This window comes from Oncorhynchus tshawytscha, linkage group LG02 (genome assembly GCF_018296145.1).
Source record: "Oncorhynchus tshawytscha isolate Ot180627B linkage group LG02, Otsh_v2.0, whole genome shotgun sequence".
NCBI lineage: Eukaryota > Metazoa > Chordata > Actinopteri > Salmoniformes > Salmonidae > Oncorhynchus > Oncorhynchus tshawytscha.
The window spans coordinates 25,700,047-25,727,336 of NC_056430.1; the positions used below are offsets into that span (position 1 = coordinate 25,700,047).

A 27,290-nucleotide genomic window follows, 5' to 3' on the forward strand; every position below is an offset into this window, starting at 1 on the left:
TCGCAAATTATGTCTGAGTGTTGGAGTGTGCCCCTGGCTGTCCGTAAATAAATGAGATAAACAAGAAAATTGTGCCTTCTGATTTGATGTATGGCAATAACTTTAACTTATTAACTTTACTCAAGTATGAAAATTGAGTACTTTTCCCACCACTGTACTTATGTATATTTAAAATCCGATACTTTTGGACTTTTCCTCAAGTAGTATTTTAATGGTATCTTTACTTTTACTCAAGTATGACAATTGAGTATTATTTTTTACATCACTGCTCATGACAGAGGTGCAATGCTGGGATAAAGGCATGATGTTACATGTCATTGTAGCAGGCCTACTGTTCAGCCTAGGGTCTATTGAGCCTGAGACATTTAGGAAATGTATTATAGAACTCTGACCTAATGTTAGCAGCAACTCATCTATCTTTTAGACACCAGAGTGATTAGAAAGTAGTCAAATATTGTATTTCTATCAGGTTCTGGTGGTGTAATTTGTGGGCCACTTCCCACCTCCTTGTGTCTCAGAAGTCATGTCCCCAGGGGGACATCGTTTGTCTCTGTGAGAAGGATACGGTAGCTGTTGCAGGATTTGCTGATATTTAAGTTGTAAATTGCAGGTGCTTATTACCAAAGAAATATAGGAGGAATATAGAAATACACCCAATATTATGTAACATTGGAAATGTATAGAAATAGCCAATACTAGACAATGGTCTGCAAATTGCACATTTGGAGGATTGTAAATGGGCATACCATTTTTTTTATAGGCTCTCAGTTTTTAAACATGATGACACTGTAGATAACGCCTGATGACCCCCTGGATGTCTGATCGAGAGAGGTTAAGTAGTATAAAGTGTTAGGTAATAGACAAAGTGGAGAATGTTCTCTATGGAGGCTGTCAGAATGGTGCACCCCAACAAACGGATGCATCCGGTTTTCAGGCATACATCCACTTCGACCTAGCTTCCTCTTCAGCAGGAAACCAGATGTGGGCCCTCCGTTCAGACGTCTTTTTACGCCTGCTACGTTAGGTTAGAATAGAGTGTCAGATATAAAGCGCACTCCGCGCCTCTGAGCACCTCATTCTATTCTACAGGATACAGGGGAGCTGCGCGTAATATTAGATCATCACTCACAGAGTGTAGTCTAGCGTGCAGGAGGGGATGAGGGAGGACAGAGGGGTTTGCATGAGAGAACTGAATCAATAAACTGCTGCGGAGCTATTATATTTGACTGCAACAACTGAGTGACTATATGTCACATTGGTGCTGCGCATTTGCACACAAGCCCATGGAATACAGTCCTGTCGAACAGTTTGATGAGAAGTCACTGGTCCTGTAGCGCTCACCCATCACTGCCACAGAATTACGTTTCATAGAAGCTGCAATCGAGACCCGCAGTTGCCTGCCATGGGTGCTATTTTGGCTTTGATTCTGGCGACCTGTTTGAGCGGAGTTTGGGGATGCCAGTTGCCCCATGACTGGAGACCACAGACGGAGGCGTGCCGCGCAGAGCTCGCAGAGATTATCGTTTTCGCCAAGGTGCTTGCGCTGCACAAGGACTCATACAGTGTGTACAACTACTTACCTTGGCAGTATGACACAGACCTCTTCTTCTCTGCCGAGATCGAGCTGCAATGCGACCAGGCGTGGGGCAGCATGCTGGAGGTCCCTGCTGGTTCCCGGTTCAATGTCACCGGGCTGGGCTACTTCCCCTGTTACTCCTATAGCGCAGTGGAGAACAACTCTTACTATTTCTTTTTGAGGTAAGATACATTGACATCCTGGTGTTGGAGGTGCGTTTATCACTGTCAAGTGTGGCGGTGTTGTAAGTCAGAAAAGACACAATCATAATTCAACAGAAAATAGGCATACAGTGATTTGGTTGTGTAATTGCCTGAACTTGTGTCTAGATACAATATAACCCTTACATTTCCAGCTGTTATTCTTTTTTACAGTCACAATGAGAAACATTGAAATAGAGTTGAGAGTGATGTTCTGGCCCTTAGGATTCTCTTGGGATGCAAACACAGCAAGAATAATAACCCAAACCTGCTGTTTGTGTGTGTGTGTGTCTGTGTGTCTGTGTGTATGATATGAAGCATGTTATATGGAGTAGCTAGATTGTGAGATTAAAAGCAACAGATTGAAAAGAGGATCAGGTACCAGTCATTCTGAAGTTACGCCTGTAATGATACTACAATGTCTACCATGGACAGATGCATGATGCACATTTGCTCAGATGTCACACCTGTCACAGGTCCTAATGTGGGGGAAACAGATAGGGAAACAGGTGGAGAAACAGATGGAGAGAGAGAGAGAGAGAGACTCAGCACAAGCCCCACCAGTGAATTTGACCCAAAGTTAACTTTGTCTCACATATTATAGGTAAAACATCTGTTCTACTTTGTGATAGTTAAAATGCCTTACACAATTTACAGCATATCAGTAGATTTGTTTCCACAAAGGCAGGTTTCATAATGTGAGATGATTGACACCTTAATACTTATCTCCCTTGGTTTTAGAGTGGAACAACACATCAGTCTTTGAAAACGTGCCCATGGCATTCCAGCTTCTATAATTACAGAGTCTGACAGTTCCCAACAGCTTAGGGGAGACCCTTAAAGCTGGAAGTTTAGGCTGAGGGTATTATCTCCACACCAACCACAGGCTGGATGGGAAGCCCTTTGTATCCCAACCACAGAACAACCCTGATGAATGACACCAGGCCTTCTGTTCTGAGAGATGAACTTGTGCCGACAGGTTTAACTTGTCTCATGTCCTGTGTTTCTTTCATTCTCAGCACCTAGAACATTTAAGTGCACATTCTATCAAAGAGTATTTCAAAGGAATTCCAGTGTGGAGTATTCAGCTATTCCGCATGGAGGTTCACGGCCAAGTACAGTAATGACTGTGTGTTTACATAGTCAGGGGGAGAGTGTGTATATGTGTGTGTTTTGTTGATGAGTTGGCCAGCTACATTTTGTATTATTTTTTTGAAGACCCCAGGTTCACAGGCACCCTGCTGCCAGTCACACACACACACACACACACACACACACACACACACACGCATTAACACAGGTCCATGCACACACACACACGCACACACACACACACACACACAGGAACTTGTGTGTTCTGTTTGTGAGGAAAGGTTGATGGTGTCACTATGTAGCCGTTCTCCATCACTGGGAAACCCATCAGGCCTTGGGGTTTTTGCTGATCTGAAAGTCTCCTCATCCTGAAACTACAAACCATAGGGATTAGCCCTGCAATCAGCCAGGAGGCCCTGGAAGGAAACTACCTAATAAGGATCACAATAAGACACAGACATACATACATACGGGTCCAAGGATTCAGTGTGCCATGAAAACTAGAATAAAAAATCCTACGTATACATGAAAAGTGTGTTAAACTGTCACTCAAAGTTACATAAAAAGCCTATATTAGAATATGCCTCCTCTTTTTTTTCTACCTTTATTTAACTAGTCAAGTCAGTTAAGAACAAGTTCTCTGATGCATCTCTGTACTACCTCCCTCTATTAGGATGCCGGGATGGGGGTGGGGGGTGGGGGGGTCTGTCTGAGCCCCTAGTGTTGCTCTGCAGCTTCTCAGCTAATCTTAGACCTCCGTCGTAAACATTTAACAGAAGAGTCTCCAGTTCCAGAAAGCATTGTTCTCGTTGTTCTGCAACGCTGGCACTCTCAGGCGCTGAATCAGCAAGCTAATGCTGAAAAGTTTCCATCAGAGTCTCCAGTGAGCTCCCATTTCCTGTTAAAGCCCCCCAAACGACACAGTCTGAAACAGCCTCCCCAATCAATCACGACTATGAGTGCTCAGGACAGGACAAAGGGGAGTTTCGTATATGAAGAAATGCAACAAGGAGTCTCCCACAGGACCGAAACTGTAGACTTGTTGATTGGTCTGCCTGTCTGTGCCAAATGTAGTCATCTCAATCCCATAACATTGTTGCTTGTCTGCTGTTAAAGAAAGTGAAGGACAGATTATTATTCTTGGTGATTCTGTGAGTAGAATTTGTGGGTTAAGGCTTTACAGTTCATGTCTCGGTTATGACTTAATAGTTCATCACTTGCTTTCATCTAGCCAAATGGAGTGAAGGGGTCATGACAGCCATTCATTCTAAACTCTCAAGGATGTCTCCACAAGTTCAGTCAATAAATCTCAATGCAGTGGTGGTGCTCTGGTGAGCTTTAAGCCTCAAGACACTCAGCTGCCTGCCCCTAGAGAGGGCTACTTTAATTTGGAAGAAGCCTCCTTCCCTATGTTTTAATTCCAAGAATAACCAATCAGAAAAGATAGAATAGGTGAAAGTACTGAGAACAATAAACAATAGCTATAATCTCTCTATTGTGTTCAGTTCACTTATGTACTGTAAGCAGGACAAGAAAGGATGCTTGCTTGAATAACTGAGAGACACAGCATAGTGCTACTGGGGGAATTGACTCCAGAGTGCCTGCCTTAGTTTCCATTACCATGGAGAGAGCTTGGTATTTGGCTCAGGTATATTGCACATCCCAGCGGTTCCCCTTTTGTTTACTTCCTCCTTTGACTCTTTGGTGTGTGGCTGAACCATGAACCAACCAGCCAGCTGGTTCCATTTTGACAGGGCAAAACTCACCAGTCAAACCGTCACAGAAAAGCAAAGAAATAGGAGACAGGCTGCATGGAAACATTAATTAAACCAACATGCTCTTGACTAAACAAGGTTAAGACTAGAGGACAAGCTTTCCTAGGGAGGACCAGGTTTTTTGTGTGGAGGAATGGGAGAGAGAGGGAAGTGAGCTCTGTTTAAAGTTGGGGAATTTGAGAGTGGATGTGAAAAAGGGTCTGAGAACCAGCAGAGATGTACGCTCTCTGGAAGCCATTAGGGTTTGAAACACAGCATAATCCCTATAACTGCTGTCCCATTGACTGTACTGTATGCAGTTGATACCTTATGCTGAGAGTATAATGGAGATATGTTGGTTTGGCAGAACTTTGACAATATAGATGGCTAATACAGACACAGCATCCAGGATAGCTAAACCAGCATAGACGTTATTTTTCTTAAGATATCGTTTTGTTCTACAACCATTGACTGGGGAACTGTTTGGGAATGTATACGTCAAGTGGTTAGGACATAATTATGTGTCTGCTAAGTGCCATGGAATTTGTAGAAGCTGAGAAGAAATTGAAACCAGTGGAAACATTGGCCGTTAAACTGCATTTACTAGAGCTTGTTGACATTACTGCGCCATATGGGAGTATTTGGTTGGTTTATACATCGAGTTGTAATCCTATAGGGACCAAAAGTCTCGAAACTTACATGCTAGACTTGTGAAGTAGGGGAAACACTGGCCACAACCCTCAACAGAGCAGAGAGAGAGAGAGAGAGGAAGGGATGGAGGGAGGGAGGGCGAGAATGATTGAGTGAGGGATGGAGGAAGGTAGAGAAAAAGAAAGAGGGACAAAACATACTGTTTATGAAGTATATAAAACAATCCACAAATCCATGCTTGTCAGGATGGGAAAGGATTCATGTCTCAGGAGCATGGAATTAAAACCATCAGTTATTGTTTTGAGGAAGATATTGGTTCCAGTGTCCCTCAAAATAGGCAGTGAAATTAATTTCAAAGCCATTGAAATGAACACACACACAGCCATTATCAGTGGTCATGTCCATTGTGAGTATTATCTTGTGGCTGTGCTAAATAGTCTGGTAATTAGAACCATGCGCATTTTTGGGGCCAACAGTACAACAGAGTGTTATTCCCTCCGGATCCTCTCTCCCCATCCACATAATTCTCAGGGTTGACCTTGTGTTGCCCCTGCTTACATTCCAGTGCCACAGTAGTTCATCATTATCAACATTATGAGTGACCCCCCACTGTAGGGACAAAACATCAGGCTGTCTGGGTCAGACAAAAACATACGCTGTAAAAAAAAAAAAAAAAATACTCTTTGGATCAACCAAAAAAAAAACATTTCAAGTTGCAATCCATTTCTTTCAAAGCTCAACTTACTTTTCCCCTTTGATAAAGCCTAATAAATAACCTGTAACGGTTTTCTTGAGTCAGAGGAGAGGTGGACCAAAACGCAGCGTGGTTATTATTCATGGTTCTTTAATAAAGAAACTATACATGAATAGACTAACAAAACAAGAAATGTGCAAAAACCAAAACAGCCCTATCTGGTGCAAACACAGAGACAGGAACAATCACCCACAAAAGCCAACACCAAACAGGCTACCTAAATATGGTTCCCAATCAGAGACAATGACTAACACCTGCCACTGTTTGAGAACCATATCAGGCCAAACACAGAAACAGACCAACTAGACACACAACATAGAATGCCCACTCAGATCACACCCTGACCAAACAAAACATAGAAACATACAAAGCAAACTATGGTCAGGGTGTGACATAACCTAAATCCAAACTAATATTTAATGTAAATACAACCAATTTTTTCATATTGTTCCAAGTAGATTTTTCCATTTGATATTACCTATCCAAATTGGGTTACAAGCAATTAAATACATTTCCTGTATCAATAAATTCAGTTGGTACAATAACATGAAATCATTACTCATATCACATTCTTTACATAGACTTTCACATTTATTGACTTCAATAGTGTAATCAAATGCTAGCTAGCTTACCAATTAAAACTTTACCAAGCTCTTTAGTATCATTGCAAGCAAGTATCATTACAGATTCAGTGCTGGCAGTGCACATGTTCTACTTTGTGTCTTGTCGTTACTATCATTTCATGTGAAGACTGTTATTTTATCAAATCAATTCTCTATGTATAATTATTATTATGTGATTAAACTAATCAGGTAAACTTTAATCAACTAGTAAGTCGGGGCACCACGGAAAAATGTTTATAGTCTCTACTTCCCAAATCAACTCTTCATGTAATGAGTGCACTGAGAGTCGGGAAGCAAGTTCAGGGAGTGAGTGTTTTAATAAATAAAATAAACACAAAACATAAACAACACACTGACATGAAAACAGAGTCAATAACACCAGAGGGAATAACCAAGGGGAGAGACAGATATAGGGAAGATAATCAAGGAGGTGATGGAGTCCAGGTGAGTGTCATGTGGTGCAGGTGCGCGAGACGATGGTGACAGGTGTGCAGGATAATCAGCAGCCTGATGACCTAGAGGCCAGAGAGGGAGTATACGTGACACTATATTTTCATTTTTCATTTCTTATCGAGTACAGTCTTCTATTAATTATTATTAATCTTTTCCTTCTGTCAGTCTCATTCTAAACTTTGTAAAATTCTTGGTTATCTGCATGAACCCTAGCATAAATTATGAATCTGCAACATATGTACAAATTGGTTTAATTATTTATTTACTTAATAATCACAGAAATGCATAAAACAAACACTAGATATTGGTTAATAACAATGATGGAAAAGTCCCCTAGTGGGCTAAACCGATATGACAGCTTGGTGGACAAAAGGAAAGGGGTGGGACTGAGAAAGAGTGGGAAAGACAAAATGGATTCAGTACACACAGTCTATAATTATATTAATTGAAATGCTAATCCTTTGCACATGAACGGCCGCTCATCCAAGAATAATTGCAATGTAAATGTATTTACGCCCGTATGTCGTTGTTGTCTTCTCTATTGGAATGCTCGATCATCCTGTAGGATTATTCAGAGTGTCTGCTTTTTATGGTTGAAGATGGTTAGAATGATACTTCAGAGTATCATTCAGAAATGTTGTCATAGAATAGATGCTTCGGCAGTTGTCAGTATTCTTGTTCTAGATTTACGTAATTTCTAGCTGCAGACTAGTAATTATATGTCTAAGATTTGCTCTTATTCTGTGGGGATCGATAATCTCAGAATTTAACCAGTTCCAGCCGTGTAGCCAATGCTCCACTTATAGTCTTGTCCTTTGGTAGAGTTGTAGTTTAAACCACTTCACACACCAGTGTCACCCAGTATGTTTTGGTCTTAGAAATTCAACCATTTGCAAACTTAGCTTACACTGGGGTTTTATACGTTTCAGTAGAAAAGGGCGGTTCCATGACGCTGACGTAATGTCTATGCTCACGTGGGAGTGGCCACTGACTAGTTAATCTTTATATGAAAATCCATCCTGTCATTTAGAAGGTTAACATCACATTACATCTTTTCACAAATAGTTAAATATTTAATCACATATGTTTCACAATATTTAGATGTAAACCTGACAGCTTGGAAATACACCCTTTAAGAGATACCATTATGTGTGTTTCCATATCCTTCGTCAGTACTTATGACCTGTCATAAAGTCACAAACTGTGGGAAGATAGCACCCTCCCCCAGGGCACACTGTGACATTCACATAGAGAATACAACATAACAGATTAATTGCAATGACATTCACTCTCACGGGTGTCCGGAAAGAACAGCCTGAAAGCCACGCCCCCAATAAGCCACACCCCCAACTCTTCTGATAGACTGCTGCTGCAACATTGCTGCCACCGCTATGCAATGTGTATCTGCATGAGGTGTTGAAAGCAATTTAGAAGCATTCATTCTATTTAAAAAAATCACATTGATCTGTCAAATTAATAACAATTTATTTTTAAAATGTTTATTTCTCCTTTATTTAACCAGGTAGGCCAGTTGACAACAAGTTCTCTTTTACCACTGCGACCTGGCCAAGATAAAGAAAAGCAGTGCGGCGAAAACAACGACACAGAGTTACGCATAAACAAACATAGTCAATAACACAATAGAAAAGAAAATAATATTTTTTATTTTATTTTATTCCAGACAAATTAAATAGAATAGGTTGAATGAAACAAAACATAATTTTTGATTATACCAATCAGTAAAAGCCATCCAACTTTTTACAGTGTAGAGCTGACAACACACAAACACTCATGAGGTACCTTTTTATTTTGTATTTTTGTGCCATCCTCGATTTTCGTTCATCACCCCCAAAACCCCAAGTATGCAAAGACGTATGCTGCCATGACCGACATTTTGATGGACAGAGAAACAATAAGCAAGCTTTTGATGTCCCACAAGGGAGACAAGATGGAGTCCAGATGTATGGACTGCCTGCTGTCGAGTGTCAACCTCCAAGCTAACACTTCCGCCTCAGTCTGACACACTTCTAATAGCTGGAGAAAATGTGACCCGGGTGGATTGAAGGTCCATTCCAGTTTTACTCGAACAACATTAAAAATAACAGCTATAAGACTGCATGAGGGTTTTCTGTATGTGTGTGTGTGTTTGTGAAATTCAAAAATTGCATCTTAATCTCCTGTCTATATGTGTTCCCCAGGATGGATGAGAACTACAGCATTATCCCCCATGGGGTTAACTTCCAAGACCCAATCTTCCCAGACACACCAGAGAACCACCGCATGTTCGCCAGCCTCTTCCAGTTCTCCAACTGCACAGCCGGAACCATGGTCCACACCTACACCCCAGAGTGGGAGGCTCAGGAGGACAGCCGGGTATGAATTCAACTAACCTATCACTCCGGTTTTTGTGCCGTTGTTAAGAAAGTCAGAAACAGCAACTCCTAAACAGCAGCTCCTAAACCACCAAAGAGCAAGACTGGCAAGAAAAACTGCCAAGGTTGGAAGAATCTCATCAAAACACATGCAGGAAACCTTTGACAGCCACACTAATAGACAGCTGATCAATTTTCCTTGCTATTCCCCCTTAATCCATTTTGGTCCCTCCATGGCTGAGGTAACATTCAGCGTACTATGTCCCAGCAAGTCCTCCATGACCACTTGCACTTGAGAGCCCAGTAAGAATTAACTAAAGGGCAGTGCTGCAGAGTATTGTATGTTATGCTTAACCTACACTTAACCCCCAATCAGGGAACTTTGCCTATCATGAAAGGGATCTCAATAGGAGCCCCCACTTCACAGGGGATGGAAATGCATGCTATCCAGAAATAATTCTGCTAATGGTGGCTTGTGGTTAGGGCTAACCACAGTCTTCAAAGGTCCAGTGAGGAGAGTAAGTGTAATATGTTCTTGGTATGGCTTGTAAGTGTAATATGTGCTTGGTGTCTGGGAGACCAGAATTATTTGGGTGGTGGATAGAGGCCCTGCTCTGATCAGTAGTTGGTCCAGGCAGTCAGAATCCCCTTGGTTCGTGCTTCTCTTTCATGTGTGTCAATGCAGGGTAGAGTATGTTGGCTGTAGAGCAGGATGTGGGATGTGGCTGAGAGACAGGGAGCAGCAGGCCTTTTAACCATCTATGGGGTTTTCTACTATGAGCACAGAACTTACATTCATTAGACTGTACTGCCTGTACCTGAGCCTTTCATACCGATGTTATGGTAGGTGGGCAGCCATCAGTTTAGGTAGAAATTATTGGATCAGTTTCAAAGCCCTGTCTCGTGGTTGGCGGGACATTGTTGCTCATAAAATCCAGATTGAAGTAGTTTGTGGGAAACATTTCCCTCATAGACATTGTAAAATACCTAAATGCTAATTAACATACCGATGAGTATGAAGTCTACACATTTCTACATAACATATCCATGGCTCAACTCAACATAGTGTCAATTCGCAAGATAAACACTCGTGATCACGTCATAGTGTCATGTATAGTCCCTCAATACTAACTAATAATCTGGCATTTCGACGTCTCTGGATTCCATTCATTGAACTCATGATTTACACCAGTCTTCTCTGTTTCCAATCATGTGCTGACTACACATAAAAGCCTTCTGTCTCTCTGACAGAATAAGAATGGGCTTATGTTTCCATTAACGACCACATCTCAGCTCAAATCTGTAATCAGAGGCAAAGCCAAGGTAATGCACAAAGTAATTTGTATGATTACACTCTTATTACTAAATATCTGAATGGAATGGCTAGGCCCACAGGCTGGACTGCTGGACAGCATAACGCAGTCATATTGTCATCATGCCACACAGACATGACTGTGACTTGTGTAAGAGTGACAGTCTAGGGCCTTCACATGTAAAACTAATGGAAATTACCCAACACACATACTGTCATGATTATAGTTGTAGATTTCCTGGGTTAGACTGAAATTCTCATATGCCCACTGGGATACTCTTAACTGGGGCACACAGCTGTTTTCCCTCAAAAACCTTGAAGATGTCCCTCTGCTAACGTGGGAAAATGTCCCAGTAAGACTGGAAATATATTTCTTACTAAAATATATTTCTTACTGGATGAGTGTCAAAATTGCATGTTATGTCTATGTTTCTGTTGAGTCTGGGTCTCTACCATTATGACCACAGTGATAAATCGTCCATCTGCCACTTCAGATTAGTTTGTTGGTTTGGTTGTGTAAACAGTTGAATGTATTACTGTTTTTAAAACTGGGTTGTCTGCCATGGGAAAGATATGATAGTGATAGCATTCAGACTTTGGAAGCAAGCACACCAACTCCGTAGCTATGGTGCAGGTGTGGACCATACATGGGAGGTAGAAGCTCAGATCACAGTCCAGATATATTCAAAACTCCAGACATGTTCAAGGGCAATTAAATAGGTATGTGTCCACAATGGAGCTTGGTTTAGGAAACCATGGACTATCCCATAACAATGGTAGGGAGATGTGGAGATAGGGACTTTACTATAGGTACCTCTGGTCTGAGTGAAACATACCCAGTTAAAAAAACAGCTCCACCTCTCCTTCCATCTAGTTTTGTTACCTGGAATTTGTTGTTTAGGTTTATCTGCTGAGTGGCCTGGTTGGTCTTGAGGTAATACCGCAGCTGCCGACACACATACTGTATCTACAGTGTCGGCATAGGTTTGAATCCGGCTTACTGCCCTTTCACACAACCTCTCTCTATCTTTCCCGAAGGCCATCCTCTCCCTCTATATGTTCAATAAAGTCAGAAAATACATTACAAATATTTTTACAAAATGGTTACCTGCTGAGCCGCTACAACCTTTTCTGAGTCAATATCACTATCGCAATCTAACGCTCATTTTTTTTTTAAAAACATGACAATAACCTACATTTTTTAAACATTAACATAATGAAAACAGTTCTTTAGGAGTGAGGTTTGTGAAGTTAGCCTAATACATTAAATCAAATTGTATTTGTTACATGCGCCGAATAGAACAGGTGTAGACTTTACCGTGAAATGCTTACTTACAAGCCCATCACCAACAATGCAGTTCAAGAAATAGAGTTAAGAAAATTTACAAAATAAACTAAAAGAAAAAAATCGAAAATAAAAAGCAACACATAAAAATAAAATAACAATAACAAGGCTATATATAGGTGGTACCAGTACAGAATCAATATGTGGGGATATAGGTTAGTTGAGGTAATTTGTACATGTAGGTAGGGGTAAAGTGACTATGCATAGATAATAAACAGTGAGTAGCAGCAGTGTAAAAATAAAGGGAGGGGGTGTCAATGTAAATAGTCCGGGTGGCCACATGATTAATTGTTCAGCAGTCTTATGGCTTGGTGGTAGAAGCTGTTAAGGAGCCTTTTGTTCCTCGACGTGGCGCTCCGGGACTGCTTGCCGTGCGGAAGCAGAGAGAACAGTCTATGACTTGGTGGGCTGGAGTCGTTGACAAAATTTTGGGCTTTCCGCCTGGATGGCAGGAAGCCTGGCCCCAGTGATGTATTGGGCCGTACGCACAACCATCTGTAGAGTCTTACGGTCGGATGCCGAGCAGTTGCCATACCAGACGGTGATGCAACCGGTCGATGGTGCAGCTGTAGAACATTTTGAGGATTTGGGGACCAATGACAAATCTTTTCAGTCTCCTGAAGGGAAAAAGGTGTTGTCATGCCCTCTTCAAGGCTGTCTTGGTGTGTTTGGACCATGATAGTTTGTTGGTGATGTGAACACCAAGGAACTTTAAACTCTCGACCCGCTCCACTACAGCCCCGTCGATGTGAATCGGGGAATTCTCGGCCCTCCTTTTCCTGTAGTCGACGATCAGCTCCTTCGTCTTGCTCATGTTGAGGGAGGGGTTGTTGTCCTGGCATCACACTGCCAGGTCTCTGACCTCCTCCCTAGAGGCTGTCTCTTCGTTGTCGGTGATCAGGCCTACCACTGTTATGTCGTCAGCAAACTTAATGATGGTTTTGGAGTCGTGCTTAGCCACGCAGTCATGGGTGAACAGGGAGTACAGGAGAGGACTAGACACGAACCCCTGAGGTGCCCCCGTGTTGAGGATCAGTGTGGCGATGTGGTGTTGCCTACCTTCACCACCTGGGAGCGGCCCGTCAGGAAGTCCAGGCTCCAGTTGCAGTGGGAGGTGTTTAGTCCCAGGGTCCTTAGCTTATTGATGAGCTTTGTGGGTACTATGGTGTTGAACACTGAGCTGTAGTTAATGAACAGCATTCTCACGTAGGTGTTCCTTTTGTCCAGGTGGGAAAGTGCAATGTGGAGTGTGATTGAGATTGTATCATCTGTGGATCTGTTGGGGCGGTATGTGAATTGGAGTGGATCTAGGGTTTCTGGGATTATGGTGTTGATGTGAGCCATGACCACCAGCCTTTCAAAGCACTTCATGAATACCGACGTGAGTGCTACCAGGTGCTAGTCATTTAGGCAGGTTACCTTCGCTTTCTTGGGCACAGGGACTATGGTGGTCTGCTTGAAACATGTAGGTATTGCAAACTCGGTCATGGAGGAGGTTGAAAATGTCAGTGAAGACACTTGCCAGTTGGTCCACACATGCTTTGAGTACACGTCCTGGTAATCCATTTGGCCCTGCAGCTTTGTGAATGTTGACCTGTTTAAAGGTCTTGCTCACATTGGCTACGGAGAGCGTGATCACACAGTGGTCTGCAACAGCTGGTGCTCTCATGCATGCTTCAGTGTTGCTTGCCTCGAAGCAAGCATAAAAGGCATTTAGCTCGTCTGGTAGGCTCGCATCACTGGGCAACTTGCAGCTGGGTTTCCCTTTGTAGTCCGTAATAGTTTGCTTGCCCTGCCACATACTGTATGACGAGGGTCTGAGCCGGTGTAGTAGGATTCAATCTTAGTCCTGTATTGACGCTTTGCCTGTTTGATGGTTTGTCTGAGGGCATATCAGGATTTCTTATAAGCGTTCGCATTAGTGTCCCGCTCTTTGAAGCGGCAGCTCTAGCCTTTAGCTCATTGTGGATGTTGCCTGTAGTCCATGGCTTTTGGTTGGGATATGTGTGTATGGTAACTGTGGGGATGATGTCGTCGATGCACTTGTCGCTGAAGCCGGTGACTGAGGTGGTATACTCCTCAATGCCATTGGATGAATCCCGGAACATATTCCAGTTTGTGCTAGCAAAACAATCCTGTAGTTTAGCATCTGCATCATCTGACCACTTCTGTATTGAGCGAGTCACTGGTACTTCCTCCTTTAGTTTGTGCATGTAAGAAGGAATCAGGATGATAGAATCATGGTCAGATTTGCCAAATGGAGGGCGAGGGAGAGCTTTGTATGAGTCTCTTTGTGTGGAGTAAAGGTCTTGAGTTTTTTCTCTCTGGTTGCACATTTGACATGCAGGTAGAAATTAGGTAAAACTGAGTTAAGTTTGCCTGCATTAAAGTCCCCGGCCACTTAGAGCGTCGCTTCTGTATTGGCATTTTCTTATTTGCTTATGGCCTTATACAGCTTGTTGAGTGCAGTCTTAGTGCCAGAATCGGTTTGAAGTGGTAAATATACGGATACGAAAAATATAAATAAAAACTCTTGGTAGATAGTGTGGTCTACAGTTTATCATGATGTACTCTTCCTCAGGTGAGTGATACCTCGAGATTTCCTTGATATTAGACATCGCGCTACAACTGTTATTGACAAGTAGACAAACACCCCCAACCCCCGTTTTACCATACGTAGCTGTTCTGTCCTGCTGATGCACAGAAAACCCAGCCAAATGTATATTATCAGTGTTGTCATTCAGCCACAACTTGGTGAAACATAGGTATTACAGTTTTTAATGTCCAGTTGGTAGGATAGTCTCGAACGGAGATCATCCAATTTATTTTCCAGTGATTGCACGTTGGCCAATAGAACGGATGGTAGAGGCGGGTTGCACACTCGCCGATTAATTCTAACATGGCACCCCGATCTCTGCCCCATGTATCTCTGTCTTTTCTTCACGGGAATGATGGGGATTTGGGCCTGGACTCTGAGAAACAGTATATCCTTTGCGTCAGACTATTTAATGAAAATTCTTTATCCAGTTCGAGGTGAGTAATAACTCTTCTGATATCCAGAAGCTTTTTTCGGTCATAAGAAACGGTATCTGACGGTATCCAAGTTTCGGACTTGCAATTCCAAGTTGGATGATCGTTCAAAACATTTTTTTCTAGTTGGATCTGGAGTTTCCAGTTGTCTCGAATGCGCTGAAGTCAGAAGTCTGAGATTTCTGTTGTTTAGAACCCAGCATTAGTCTCAGTGGAGGGAGGGAGAGAACAGCAGAGGGTCCGCCTCTCACGGTCCCTGCTCTCTCCTTCCTTTCCTCTGTTGAGACTGACCAGAAAAACAGGAGACATCATCATCCACCTCATGGGGAAACTCCAGTCATACCGCATCTGCCTCATGCACTAATTCATGATGTTCCTATGACCAGAGTAAGTGCAATATTCCTTGATATTAAAATACACAACGAGCTACTAATAATCATCAAAACGCAGGGCTATCGAGTATGAGTACACTTGGGTACTCATTCATTTCAGCTGCAGAGGGAGTGGAAGTAGGGAGAAGTGTGTTTTGTAATAGGGTTGAATAAAAACAGTGTGGACAGTGCTGAATAAAAACTTAAACATGAACTCACTCATTAAAACAGGAGCTCTTTGCTGTTTTCTTTGACAGTCTCTCTGTGGTCTTAAAAGTTAGGAAATCTCACATAGGCTACTATCAAACATTGTTGTGTCCGGGGTCGTGGAAGCTGGAGGTACGGCTATCCGATTGGCCAGCTCAGTAGGCACACTCAATTTAGCCCCAGATCTCCCCGTACGCATTATAGGCAGTTAGTCTTTTCAGACAAATGAAATGGTTCAAAATGGAAACACTTTCCTTACCCGGTGTATAGGGCTTCTGTATCAAGTGCACCTGCTGGCAACAGTGCAACATGCATAACAAAAGAAAAGGAGCACAAGCCTTTATCCTTGCCTTTTCTACAGAAATGTTTGGTGATCGTCTAGGAATGCCTTGACGATCGACCGGTTGGTGACCACTGCTCTACTACCTGGGGCAGTCTGCCTATAGTCTGCCTATCCTTTTTCTGTAACAAGATGGTGCCGACAGAGAAGGCTGCCTCGCTTCTGGTCCTTAGGAAAATGTGCATTATTTCGTTTTTTTATGTAGTATTTCTTACATTGTTAGCCCAAGTGTTTTTTCATACAGCCGGGAAGAACTATGGATATCAGAACGACGTCACCTAAAATCCTCACATACCTTTACAGATGCACATTTGAGAGCATCCTGTCGGGCTGTAACCACCTGTTATGGCAACTGCACAGTCCACATCCTTTGTCTGAACCACCCAGGGCATTTGAACTGATTCCAGAGGCTGACTCAAAACAATGCCACCGTAGAAGAGGAAGATGCCAGCGGTCTTCTGGTCAGACTTCGGAGGCGCACACACCACCCACCGCTTCCGAGTATATTACTCACTAATGTCCAGTCTCTATAGATAACAAGGTCGACGAAATCAGGGCAAGGGTTGCTTTCCAGAGAAACATCAGGGATTGTAACATACTCTGTTTCACAGAAACATGGCTCTCTCGGGATATGCTGTTGGAGTTAGTACAGCCACCTGGATTCTTTGTGTGTTGCGCCGACAGGAATAAACAGCTCTCCAGGAAGAAGAAGGGCAGGGGTGTATGTTTCATGATTAATGACTCATGGTGTAATTGTAACAACATACAGGAACTCCAATCCTTTTGTTCACCTAACCTAGCATTCCTCACAATCAAATGCCGACCGTGAGAATTCCCATGATAATTCTCTTTGGTTATTGTCACATCCGTGTATATCGCCCGTCAAGGCCATACAACGACGGCCCTCAAGGAACTTCACTGGACTTCATGCAAACTGGAAACCATATATCCTGGGGCTGCATTCATTGTAGCTGGGGACTTTAGCAAAGCAAATTTGAGAACAAGGCTAACCTTATTTCTATAAGGATATTGACTGTAGCACTTGCGCTGGAGAAAAACTGGGTCACTGCTACTTTAACTTCCGCGATGCATACAAGGCCCTAACCCCGCCCTCCCTTCGTCAAATCTGACCACGACTCAGTTTTGCTCCTCCCTTCCTATTGGCAAAAACTCAAACAGGAAGTACCCATGCTAAGGACTAGTCAAGATTGTTTTAATCACGCAGACTGAGATGTTCCGGGTAGCCTCATAAAATAATATCAATGTATACGCTGATTCGGTGAGTGAGTTTAAGGAAATGTATAGGAGATGTTGTACCCACTGTGAATTAAAACCTACCCTAACCAGAATCCGTGGATAGATGGCGGCATTCGCGCAAAACTGAAAGCTTGACCAACCGTATTTAACCATGGAAAGGTGACTGGGTATATGGCTGAATACTAACAGTGTAGTTATTCCCTCTGAAGGCAATCAAAAAAGTAAAATGTCAGTGTAGAGACAAAATAGAGTCGCAATTCAACTGCTCAGACACGAGACGTATGTGGTCTACAGACAATCACTAAAGGAAAACCACGGTGTCACGGACACCGACGTCCTACTTCCAGACAAACTAAACACCTTCTTTGCCCGCTTTGAGTGCCACCTACGCGGCCCACTACCAAGGACTGTGGGCTCTCTTTCTCCGAGGTCGACTTGAGTTAGACATTTAAACGTGTTAACCCTCGCAAGGATGCCGGCCTCAGATGGCATTCCTAGCCACGTCCTCAGATCATGCGCAGACCAGCTGGCTGGTGTGTTTACGGAGATATTCGCTCCCTATCCCAGTCTGATGTCCCAACGTGCTTCAAGATGGCCTGTGCCAAAGAATGCAAAGGAAACTGAACCAAATGGCTATCACCCTGTAACACTCACTTCTATCATCATGAAGTACTTTAAGAGACTAGTCAAGGATCATATCACCTCCATCTTACCTGTCACCCTAGACCCACTTCAATTTGCTTACCACCCCAATAGGTCCACAGACGATGCAATCGCCATCACACTGCACAATGCGATGTCCCATCTGGACAACAGGAGTATCTATGTAAGAATGCTGGTCATTGACTCTAGCTCAGCATTCAACACCATAGTACCCTCCAAGCTCATCATTAAGCTTGAGGCCCTGGGTCTCAACCCCGCCCAGTGCAATTGGGTCCTGGACTTCCTGACGGGCTGCCCCCAGGTGTTGAAGGTAGGAAACAACATCTACACTTCGCTGATCCTCAAAACCCCATAAGGGTGCATGCTCAGTCCCCTCCTGTACTCCCTTTTCACCCATGACTGCGTGGCCATGCACGCCTCCAACTCAATCATCAAGTTTGCAGACGACACAACCGTAGTAGGTTTGATTATCAACAACGATGAGACAGCCTACAGGGAGGAGGTGAGGGCACTCGGAGTGTGGGGTCAGGAAAATAACCTCTCACTCAACATCAGCAAAACAAAGGAGATAATCCTGGACTTCAAGAAACTGCAGAGGAAGCAGTCCCCTATCCCCATCGACGGGACTGTAGTGGAGAAGGTAGAAAGTTAAGTTCCTCCGCGTACACATCACAGACTATTTAAAATGGTCCACTCACACAGACAAATCAAACCAAATCTTATTAGTTACATGCTCTGAATATAACAGATGTAGACCTTCCAGTGAAATGCTTACTTACGAGCCCCTAACCAACAGTGCATTTTCAAAAAATGTAATAAATAAAATTCAAATAAAGGGTGCCAGTGTGGTGAAGAATGTGCAACAGCGCATCAAAACCTCACACACTTTTACAGATGCACAATTTGAGAGCATCTTGTCGGGCTGTATCACCGCCTGGTACGGCAACTGCACCGCCCACAACCACAGGACTCTCCAGAGGGTAGTGTGGTCTGGACAGCGCATCACCGGGGGCAAACTACCTGCCCTCCAGGACACCTACAGCACCCGATGTCACAGGAAGGCCGAAAAGATCATCAAGGACAACAACCACCTGAGCCACTGCCTGTTCACCCTGCATCAAAGCTAGGACCGAGAGACTGAAAAACAGTTTCTATCTCAAGACCATCAGACTGTTAAAACAGCCATCACTAACACAGAGGCTGCTGCCTACATACAGACTAGAAATCATTAGCCACTTCAATAAATGGACTAGTCACTTTAATAATGCCACTTTAATAATGTTTACATATCTTTCATTACTCATCTCATGTGTATACTGTATTTTATACCATCTATTGCATCTTGCCTATGCCACTGTGTCATTGCTCATCCATATATTTATATGTATATATTCTTATTGCATTCCTTTACTTAGATTTGCGTGTATTAGGTAGTTGTTGTGGAAATGTTAGATTACTTGTTAGATATTGCTGCACTGTCATAACTAGAAGGACAAGCATTTCACTACTCACAATAACATGTTAACCATGTGTATGTGACCAATAACATTTAATTTGATTTGCAGCTGATAGAATGCCCTGTGGCAGTGCTGCAGAAGAAACCACACTGAATAATATAACATAAAGTGACACACTAATTGGTGATGCAGGATGGCAGCAGCCATCACATTTTTTGAATTTCATAACCCCCCACCCCCACCCCCCACCCCCACACAGTCCTAACTGAGATGGCCCCCTCCATGTGTAAGCATTAGGATCGGAGTATTTTTAGGAGATGGACACCTCACCTATGGCTGATTTAAGTCTGCGTTTTTGCCCATTTTGTTTTTCCCATTTTGTTGCATTACAACTTGTAATTTAAATTTATTTTTATTTCATGTAATGGACATACACAAAATAGTCCAAATTGGTGAAGTGAAATGAAAAAAAATTACTTGTTTTAAAAAATTCTAAAACTGAAAAGTGGTGGGTGCATATGTATTCCTTTGCTATGAAGCCCATAAATAAGATCTGGTGCAACCAAATACCCTCAGAAGTCACATAATTAGTTAAATAAAGTCCACCTGTGTGCAATCTAAGTGTTTCATGATCTGTCACATGATCTCAGTATATATACACCTGTTCTGAAAGGCCCCAGAGACTGCAACACCACTAAGCAAGCGGCACCACCAAGCAAGCAGCACTATGAAGACATAGGAGCTCTCCAAACAGGTCAGGGACAAAGTTGTGGTACAGATCAGGGTTGGGTTAAAAATAAATATCTGAAACTTTGAATATCCCAAGGAGCACCATTAAATCCATTATTTAAAGAATGGAAAGAATATGGCACCACAACAAACCGACAAAGAGAGGGCCGCCCACCAAAACTCACGGACCAGGCAAGGAGGCCATTAATCAGAGAGGCAACAAAGAGACCAAAGATAACCCTGAAGGAGCTGCAAAGGTCCACAGTGGAGATCAGAGTATCTGTCCATGGGACCACTTTAAGCCGTACACTCCACAGAGCTGGGCTTTACGGAAGAGTGGCCAGAAAAAGCCATTGCTTAAAGAAAAAAGAAGCCAACACGTTTGGTGTTCGCCAAAAGGCATGTGGGAGACTCCCCAAGCATAAAGAAGAAGGTACTCTGGTCAGATGAGACTAAAATGTAGCTTTTTGGCCATCAAGGAAAACACTATGTCTGGCTCAAACCCAACACATCACCCTGAGAACATCATCCCCATAGTGAAGCATTGTGGTGGAGGATGCTGTGGGGATGTTTTTCATCAGCAGGGACTGGGAAACTGGTCAGAATTGAAGGATGATGGATGGCTCTAAATACAGGGACATTCTTGAGGGATACCTACTTCAGTCTTCCAGAGATTTGAGACTGGGACGGAGGTTCACCTTCCAGCAGGACAATGACCCTAAGCATAGTGCTAAAGCAACGCTCGAGTGGTTTAAGGGGAAACATTTAAATGTCTTGGAATTGCCTAGTCAAAGCCCAGACCTCAATTAAATTGAGAATCTGTAGTATGACTTAATGATTGCTGTACACCAGCCGAACCCATCCAACTTGAAGGAGCTGGAGCAGTTTTGCCTTGAAGAATGGGCAAAAATCTCAGCAGCTAGATGTGCCAAGCTTATAGAGACATACCCCAAGAGATTTGCAGACGTAATTGCTGCAAACGGTGGCTCTACAAAGTAATTACTTTGTGGGTGAGTAGTTATGCACGCTCAAGTTCTGTTTTCTTGTATGTTTCACAAGAAAAATATTTTGCATCTTCAAAGTGGTAGGCATGTTGTGTAAATCAAATGATACAAACTCCACAAAACATACATTTTCATTCCAGGTTGTAAGGCAACAAAATTAGAAAAATGCCAAGGGGGTGAATACCTTCGCAAGCCACTGTATGCTTCTCCCAGGAAAGACCCTGGTAGCACTTTGTATGGATAGCCCATCTGTAGACGCTTTATCAGTAACATTTAATCTAACTAATCCTAACCCCAGACTTAAACCTTACCATAACCCTAACCTTAACCCTTTTCCTAACCCTAACCCTAAACCTTACCCTAACATTAAACCTTATTCTAACCCTGAACTTTACCCTTACCCCAATGCTAACCTTAACCCTTATCCTAACCCTTATTCTAAACCTAACCTTAGCAAGCAGTTGCTTATCAACAGAACATTTGTTGATAGCATGATCTGTAGAGCATCTACAGATGGATTATCCAGACTATCCAAATAAAGTGTGACCAAGACCCCAGTATTACTTGCCTGGTTAAATAAAAAAACACTTTTTTTTGTTAACACTGTTTGGTTTCAGCTCTGTGTTGGGGGCTGCTACTTAGGGCCATAAGGGACAGCTCACCCACCACTCTGACCACATTTCTAAAGCACAAGGCATTTGCCATGCATCTTTCTACCAACCACTTTCATATTTCCACATGTCCTTAGGCCGCTCCCTGGAGAGAACCCCCCCCCACCCCCCCATCAGATTAGTTCTGTTTAAATTACATGTTTTCTATTTTTCCTTTTCGTTCCTTCTCTGGCCACATGCACGCCTGCTGCTAATGGATCAAATGCAACCTCTTGTGGCTCACTCATAATAAAAGCCCGGAATACACTGAAAGACATATGAGCTGTTGTTTCTGCTGGACAGGCCAAGGAATGCTACGTTCCACAACTCCTGCACGTTAGACAAAGCCCCTGTACATGGGGTGTAACGGCTCTCGTCCAAAGGAGAGGACCAAAGCGCAGCGTTGAAAGTGTTCATGATTTTTATTTTCAAAAAACACTCAACAAAATAACGTGAAAACCTAAGTGCACAGTTCTGTCAGGTACAGACAGTAAAAAGAGAAAATAAGATCCCACCAAAACCAGAAAATGACAACTTATGTGATCCCCAATCAGAGACAACGATAGACAGCTGCCTCTGATTGGAAACCACACACACACACAGCCAAAAACAAAGAAATAGAAAACATAGACTTTCCCACCCGAGTCACAACCTGACCTAACCAAACATAGAGAATAAAAAGGATCTCTAAGGTCAGGGCGTGACATGGGGTTCCATCACTTATCAAAAACAGCAGGACTGAAAATAACACAGGATATAACAAATGGTTTTAAACTCTTTCAAAAGGGAAAGAGATTATCGAAATCACAGGAGGCTGCTGAGGGGAGGACGGCTCATAATAATGGCTGGAATGGAGTAAATGGAATGGTATCAACGACATTGAAACCACGTGTTTGATGTGTTTGATACCATTCCATGTATGCCGTTCCAGCCTTTACTATGAGCCCCCAAATAATGTGCAACAAGCCGCCTGTGAATGAAATACAAGTAGACGTAGCTGTTTGTCTTAGATGATTTAACACGATCAACAAACATGCTAGGTTACTCTCCTCAGTGCTACCACTGTTAAATGATGACACATGGTATCATTCTGAAGACCTTACCTTGTGTTTATTGTTAATCATTGAAGTTGTGCGACGTACTTATTTGAATGAAGGGAATATTCCTTATTTGGGTTGATGATGTGTATACTAAATGGCAATTGGCTAGTATGTTGGACATAAGAGGTTTCTCACTCAGTCTTTTTGAGATGTACACTATCATTCAAAAGTTTGGGTTCACTTAGAAATATCCTTGTTTTTGAAAGAAAACCAAATTTTTTGTCCATTAAAATAACATCAAATTGAACAGAAATACAGTGTAGACATTGTTAATGTTGTAAATTACTATTGTAGCTGGAAACTGCAATTTTTTATGTAATATCTACATAGGAATATCTACATAGGCTTACCATTATCAGCACCCATCACTCCTAAAGAAGGCCAGTTTTATTGCTTCTTTAATCAGAACAACAGTTTTCAGCTGTGCTAACATAATTGCAAAAGGGTTTTCTAATGATCAATTAGCCTTTTAAAATGATAAACTTGGATCAGCTAACACAAAATGCCATTGGAACATAGGAGTGATGGTTGCTGATAATGGTCCTCTGTACGCCTATGTAGATATTCCATAAATAGTCTGCAGTTTCCAGCTACAATAGTAATTTACAACTTTAAAAATGTCTACACTGTTTTTTATCAATTTGATGCTATTTTAATGGACAAAAAATGTTCTAAGTGATCCCAAACTTTTGAACGGTATTGTACTTTATCTCCTAGCAATATGAAAAAGATGGTAGAACAAATAAAAATGTAATTTTGCATTCAAGTAGAAACACATGGACAGTAAATTAGCCAATGTCTTTCCTCCTTAATCTCAATGTATTATCTTTCAAAGGATTTAGGTCTAATTCGTGACATATGATATAAGTGGCACGCCCTGACCTGAGTATTCAGGTGTGTTTTGTCTCATCTAGGGTTTTTGCACTGTCTAGGGGTTTTGTAGATTTATGTGGTTGTTTACATCTAGGTGTTTTTGTAGGTCTATGGTTGCCTAGATTGGTTCTCAATTAGAGGTTGGTGTTTATCGTTGTCTCTGATTGGGAACCATATTTAGGCAGCCATCCTCTTTGGCTATTTTGTGGGTTATTGTCTATGTGTTAGTTGCCTGTGTCGGCACTTGGGTTCATAGCGTTTTGTTTAAGTGTTCTTCTTGTTTTTCGTCATTCAATAAAATAATGGATTCACGCTGTGCTTTGGTCTACTCCATAGGACGATCGTGACAAATAAAACAAAAAATTTGAATCTGTCTCAGACTTTCCATCACTGAAGTGGAACAGTTTCTAAACTTACATTTTTTAAATAATCTCTATTAATGAATTAATGTGGATTGACATCATTACCATTTTAGCATATTCACACAAGGCAAGCAATGTGTTTCAAAGAAAAGAGGTTTTGAGATGAATATCTTTGCCTTTTGAAGTAAATTATACATTTCCAAACATTAATACTGGATCAGGAACTTGAGTAACCAGATGATCCAAAGAATCAGGGCTGAATTAGTGTAACAACTTGGGGTTTGTGTAATTGATCATCAAAAGTCTAAAATAAGGATGTGGTTATCATGTTAAACAACAGCCTGAGAACTTATTCTCTGAACTCATTATCTGAATCTATTAACAATTCTTAACCTCAATCTGTGGTGTACATTAGCATTTTGCCCACTTCCTGTTGACTAACATTCCTGTTTCCTCCAGCTGCTGTGTTCAACAGTGCAGAAGGCCCTGTTTGAGGAGGAGGAGAGGGTGAAGACTCTCTCCCAGAAGGTGCGATCTTTGGAGAAGGCCAACAGCCACCTGCGGGACAAGGTGAAGAACATGAAGCGCCTCCTACGCCAGGCCAAACGAGACACTAAGGACCAGCAGACCCTCCCCCTGAAACAGCTGCACCACGCCAAGCCCTCCCACCCACACCAAGACACCACACAGGACCAGAAGAGACCCGCACTCAAAAAGATCCTCACCAAGATGATAAAAAACTGAACCCTAACCAGTCGCCACCACCAGCTGTTGCACTGCAGACATGAACAGGCTGTATAAAAGGACATAAGGATTGTATAGTATGTGACATCAGGGGAAAGATAGGTATGCTAAAGATAGGTACTGTATGTAATACTGTATCATGTCACAAGTTAAGGAGATAGAGGATTTGCATACCCTTAATGTGATGCAGACTATTCACACCTTTAGAAGAAAGTGCTTTGAGCAAATCAAAAATGTTTTGTATTCTTCAGAATTTTCCTATTTTTCCGTACATTAATATAATGCTATAGAATAGCCTTCAACATTTCTAAATATGAATGCAGTCATTTCACACCTATTTCACACACATACACGTTTTTTAGATCTAATTGAAATGCCTACACTACAATGTGATAAGCATTTCTTGTCATAGCAATAACATTGTGTCACTGTCCTTACCACAGAAAGAGTAGCAGGACAATTTGAGGGGAACGTTGGCTTGGATCAAATGGGATTTCCAACCACAGACTGAGACAGTGCTCATGCTTCATTATGACTCACTGGTTATACAACTGCTTCCTTACAAAAATGCATGCTGGGGATATACGGTAATCACAAATTCCCCATCTCATACAACTGGGTCCTTCCTAACCCCATATCTAATCCCAATCTCGCTCCCATATCCCCCCTTTCCTAGTTCCCCTCACCTCAATACCATATAGTAGAGATCCGTGCTGCTCTATGAAGTCTTATCCTGTGAGGATATAATATTGACAACTGAACAAATTGTAAATAGCTCAACGCTGGTCCCAGCTCAATTAGGTCAATAAAGTCTCACCCTGTCATTTCTACCCAACTCGCACATCCCTAACATGCCCAGGCCTTCCTGCTGGCAGGTTTTTCCCCAGAGTGGAGTTCCATGCCATTTCAATGCCAGGTGAAATGCTGTCGTAGTAGCTGACACCTTTTGGAGAACTAGTGGGAAAGTCAAGGCAAGGGCTACAGGTGTGATGCCAATACCATGCCAGGGACCTCACACTGCTGACTTGTGGATGCTGAACTTAAACCAGTCATAGGCCTGCTGGCTAAGAACACCTGCTTCACCTTTACATGTGTTATATGTAAAAGGTTAATTCTATCCTTAACAACTGATGATGGATCAGATCCAGAGTCACAGAGTACTAGCCTCGTAAATACCGGACTGATATCCATACAGCAACATTTGTGTAAGCTCACAGGATCAGGCGGCTTTGCGAGGCTAACAGAGTACAGGGAGTTTGATTTAATGACAACACAGGCAATAGTCTGCTGAACTCTTAATATCTATGGCTCTGATCAGCCCTTCCCTCAGCAGTCCCAGCCATAACCATTTCACACCAAACAACAAGAGCTGCCTTGGACCAGTTAGGACAGAATGTATGGAACCCTCCTTTTTTTAACACAGCACACCCAACACTGTCACTGTACTTACAGGAAACCAATTTTCAGGACCGAGGGTTGTAAACACAGGGGTAGTGTATTGTTGGCCATAAGAACAGGTAAACACACTCCTCATCTTATATTAAATAATATTAATATGATATTAACAAACATGCCCAGACTCTTATTAGCAAGGATACCTAGGGGTTTTAAATTCAGTTGAAATACCCCAAATTCTGTTCAAATTCAGCTATTTTTATATGGGAATTATTAACCAAGAATAACTACAAGGACTTCCACATTCATTGTTAATTTGTTTAAGATTCCAGCTTTTTGTGGATAGTTTTATACAGTTACAGTATACTGAGGGAAAATTTAGTTTTTATGTTGGAAAACAGGGTGCTGAGCACTCAATAAATACAACCACTAGCCAATGAGGCATGATGGGGTACCGTAAAATCTTTTCCTGTGTCCGAACTGAGAGGCATCCCTAGTCTCCTATTATGTTTTGTACTTGGCTTGTATGTTTATTTCCTTTTCAAACAATAAGCATCTGGTTGCCTTTAACCTTTAATTCATGTATGATAGCAAATAATGACAAAAATAAACTTTCATTTTTACAAAGTTTGTTTCGTCATCTTGCAATTTCTCAACAGTAGGAACCTTCAGCATATTATTAGCAAAACTGTTGTGATTGCATTCCATGGATGCAGGTGTAGCACCGCAAAGATCAACACGGACCATTCCACAATCTGAACCTGGTCAGAATCTCATTATAGACCAACACTCATTAGCAACATCCAGGTCACTGGTGTGAAGCTCTGCATCCCGATGGAACAAGGTCTTCATATTCTAGCAAAGTAGTCTGCTGAACATTAGAATTTGGCACCGTTCAGATCAATGTCACTTTACATTATGTTCTGTGTTTGGTAGGCCAAACCTGCACTTTTCTCACATGTGGTTTGGAAGACGA

The 27,290-nt window shown here is 42.2% G+C and overlaps 1 protein-coding gene across 1 annotated transcript; it reads left to right on the forward strand.

The window, feature by feature from the left end:
* The first annotated feature begins 995 nt into the window (after positions 1–995).
* LOC112218959 (coiled-coil domain-containing protein 3) lies at positions 996–26,944 on the forward strand. The gene is made up of 3 exons (XM_024380205.2): positions 996–1,758; positions 9,302–9,476; positions 24,635–26,944. Exons 1-3 carry the CDS (start codon positions 1,403–1,405, stop codon positions 24,917–24,919), a joined length of 816 nt encoding a protein of 271 aa, XP_024235973.1. The 5' UTR covers positions 996–1,402; the 3' UTR covers positions 24,920–26,944.
* The last annotated feature ends 346 nt before the right edge of the window (positions 26,945–27,290 follow it).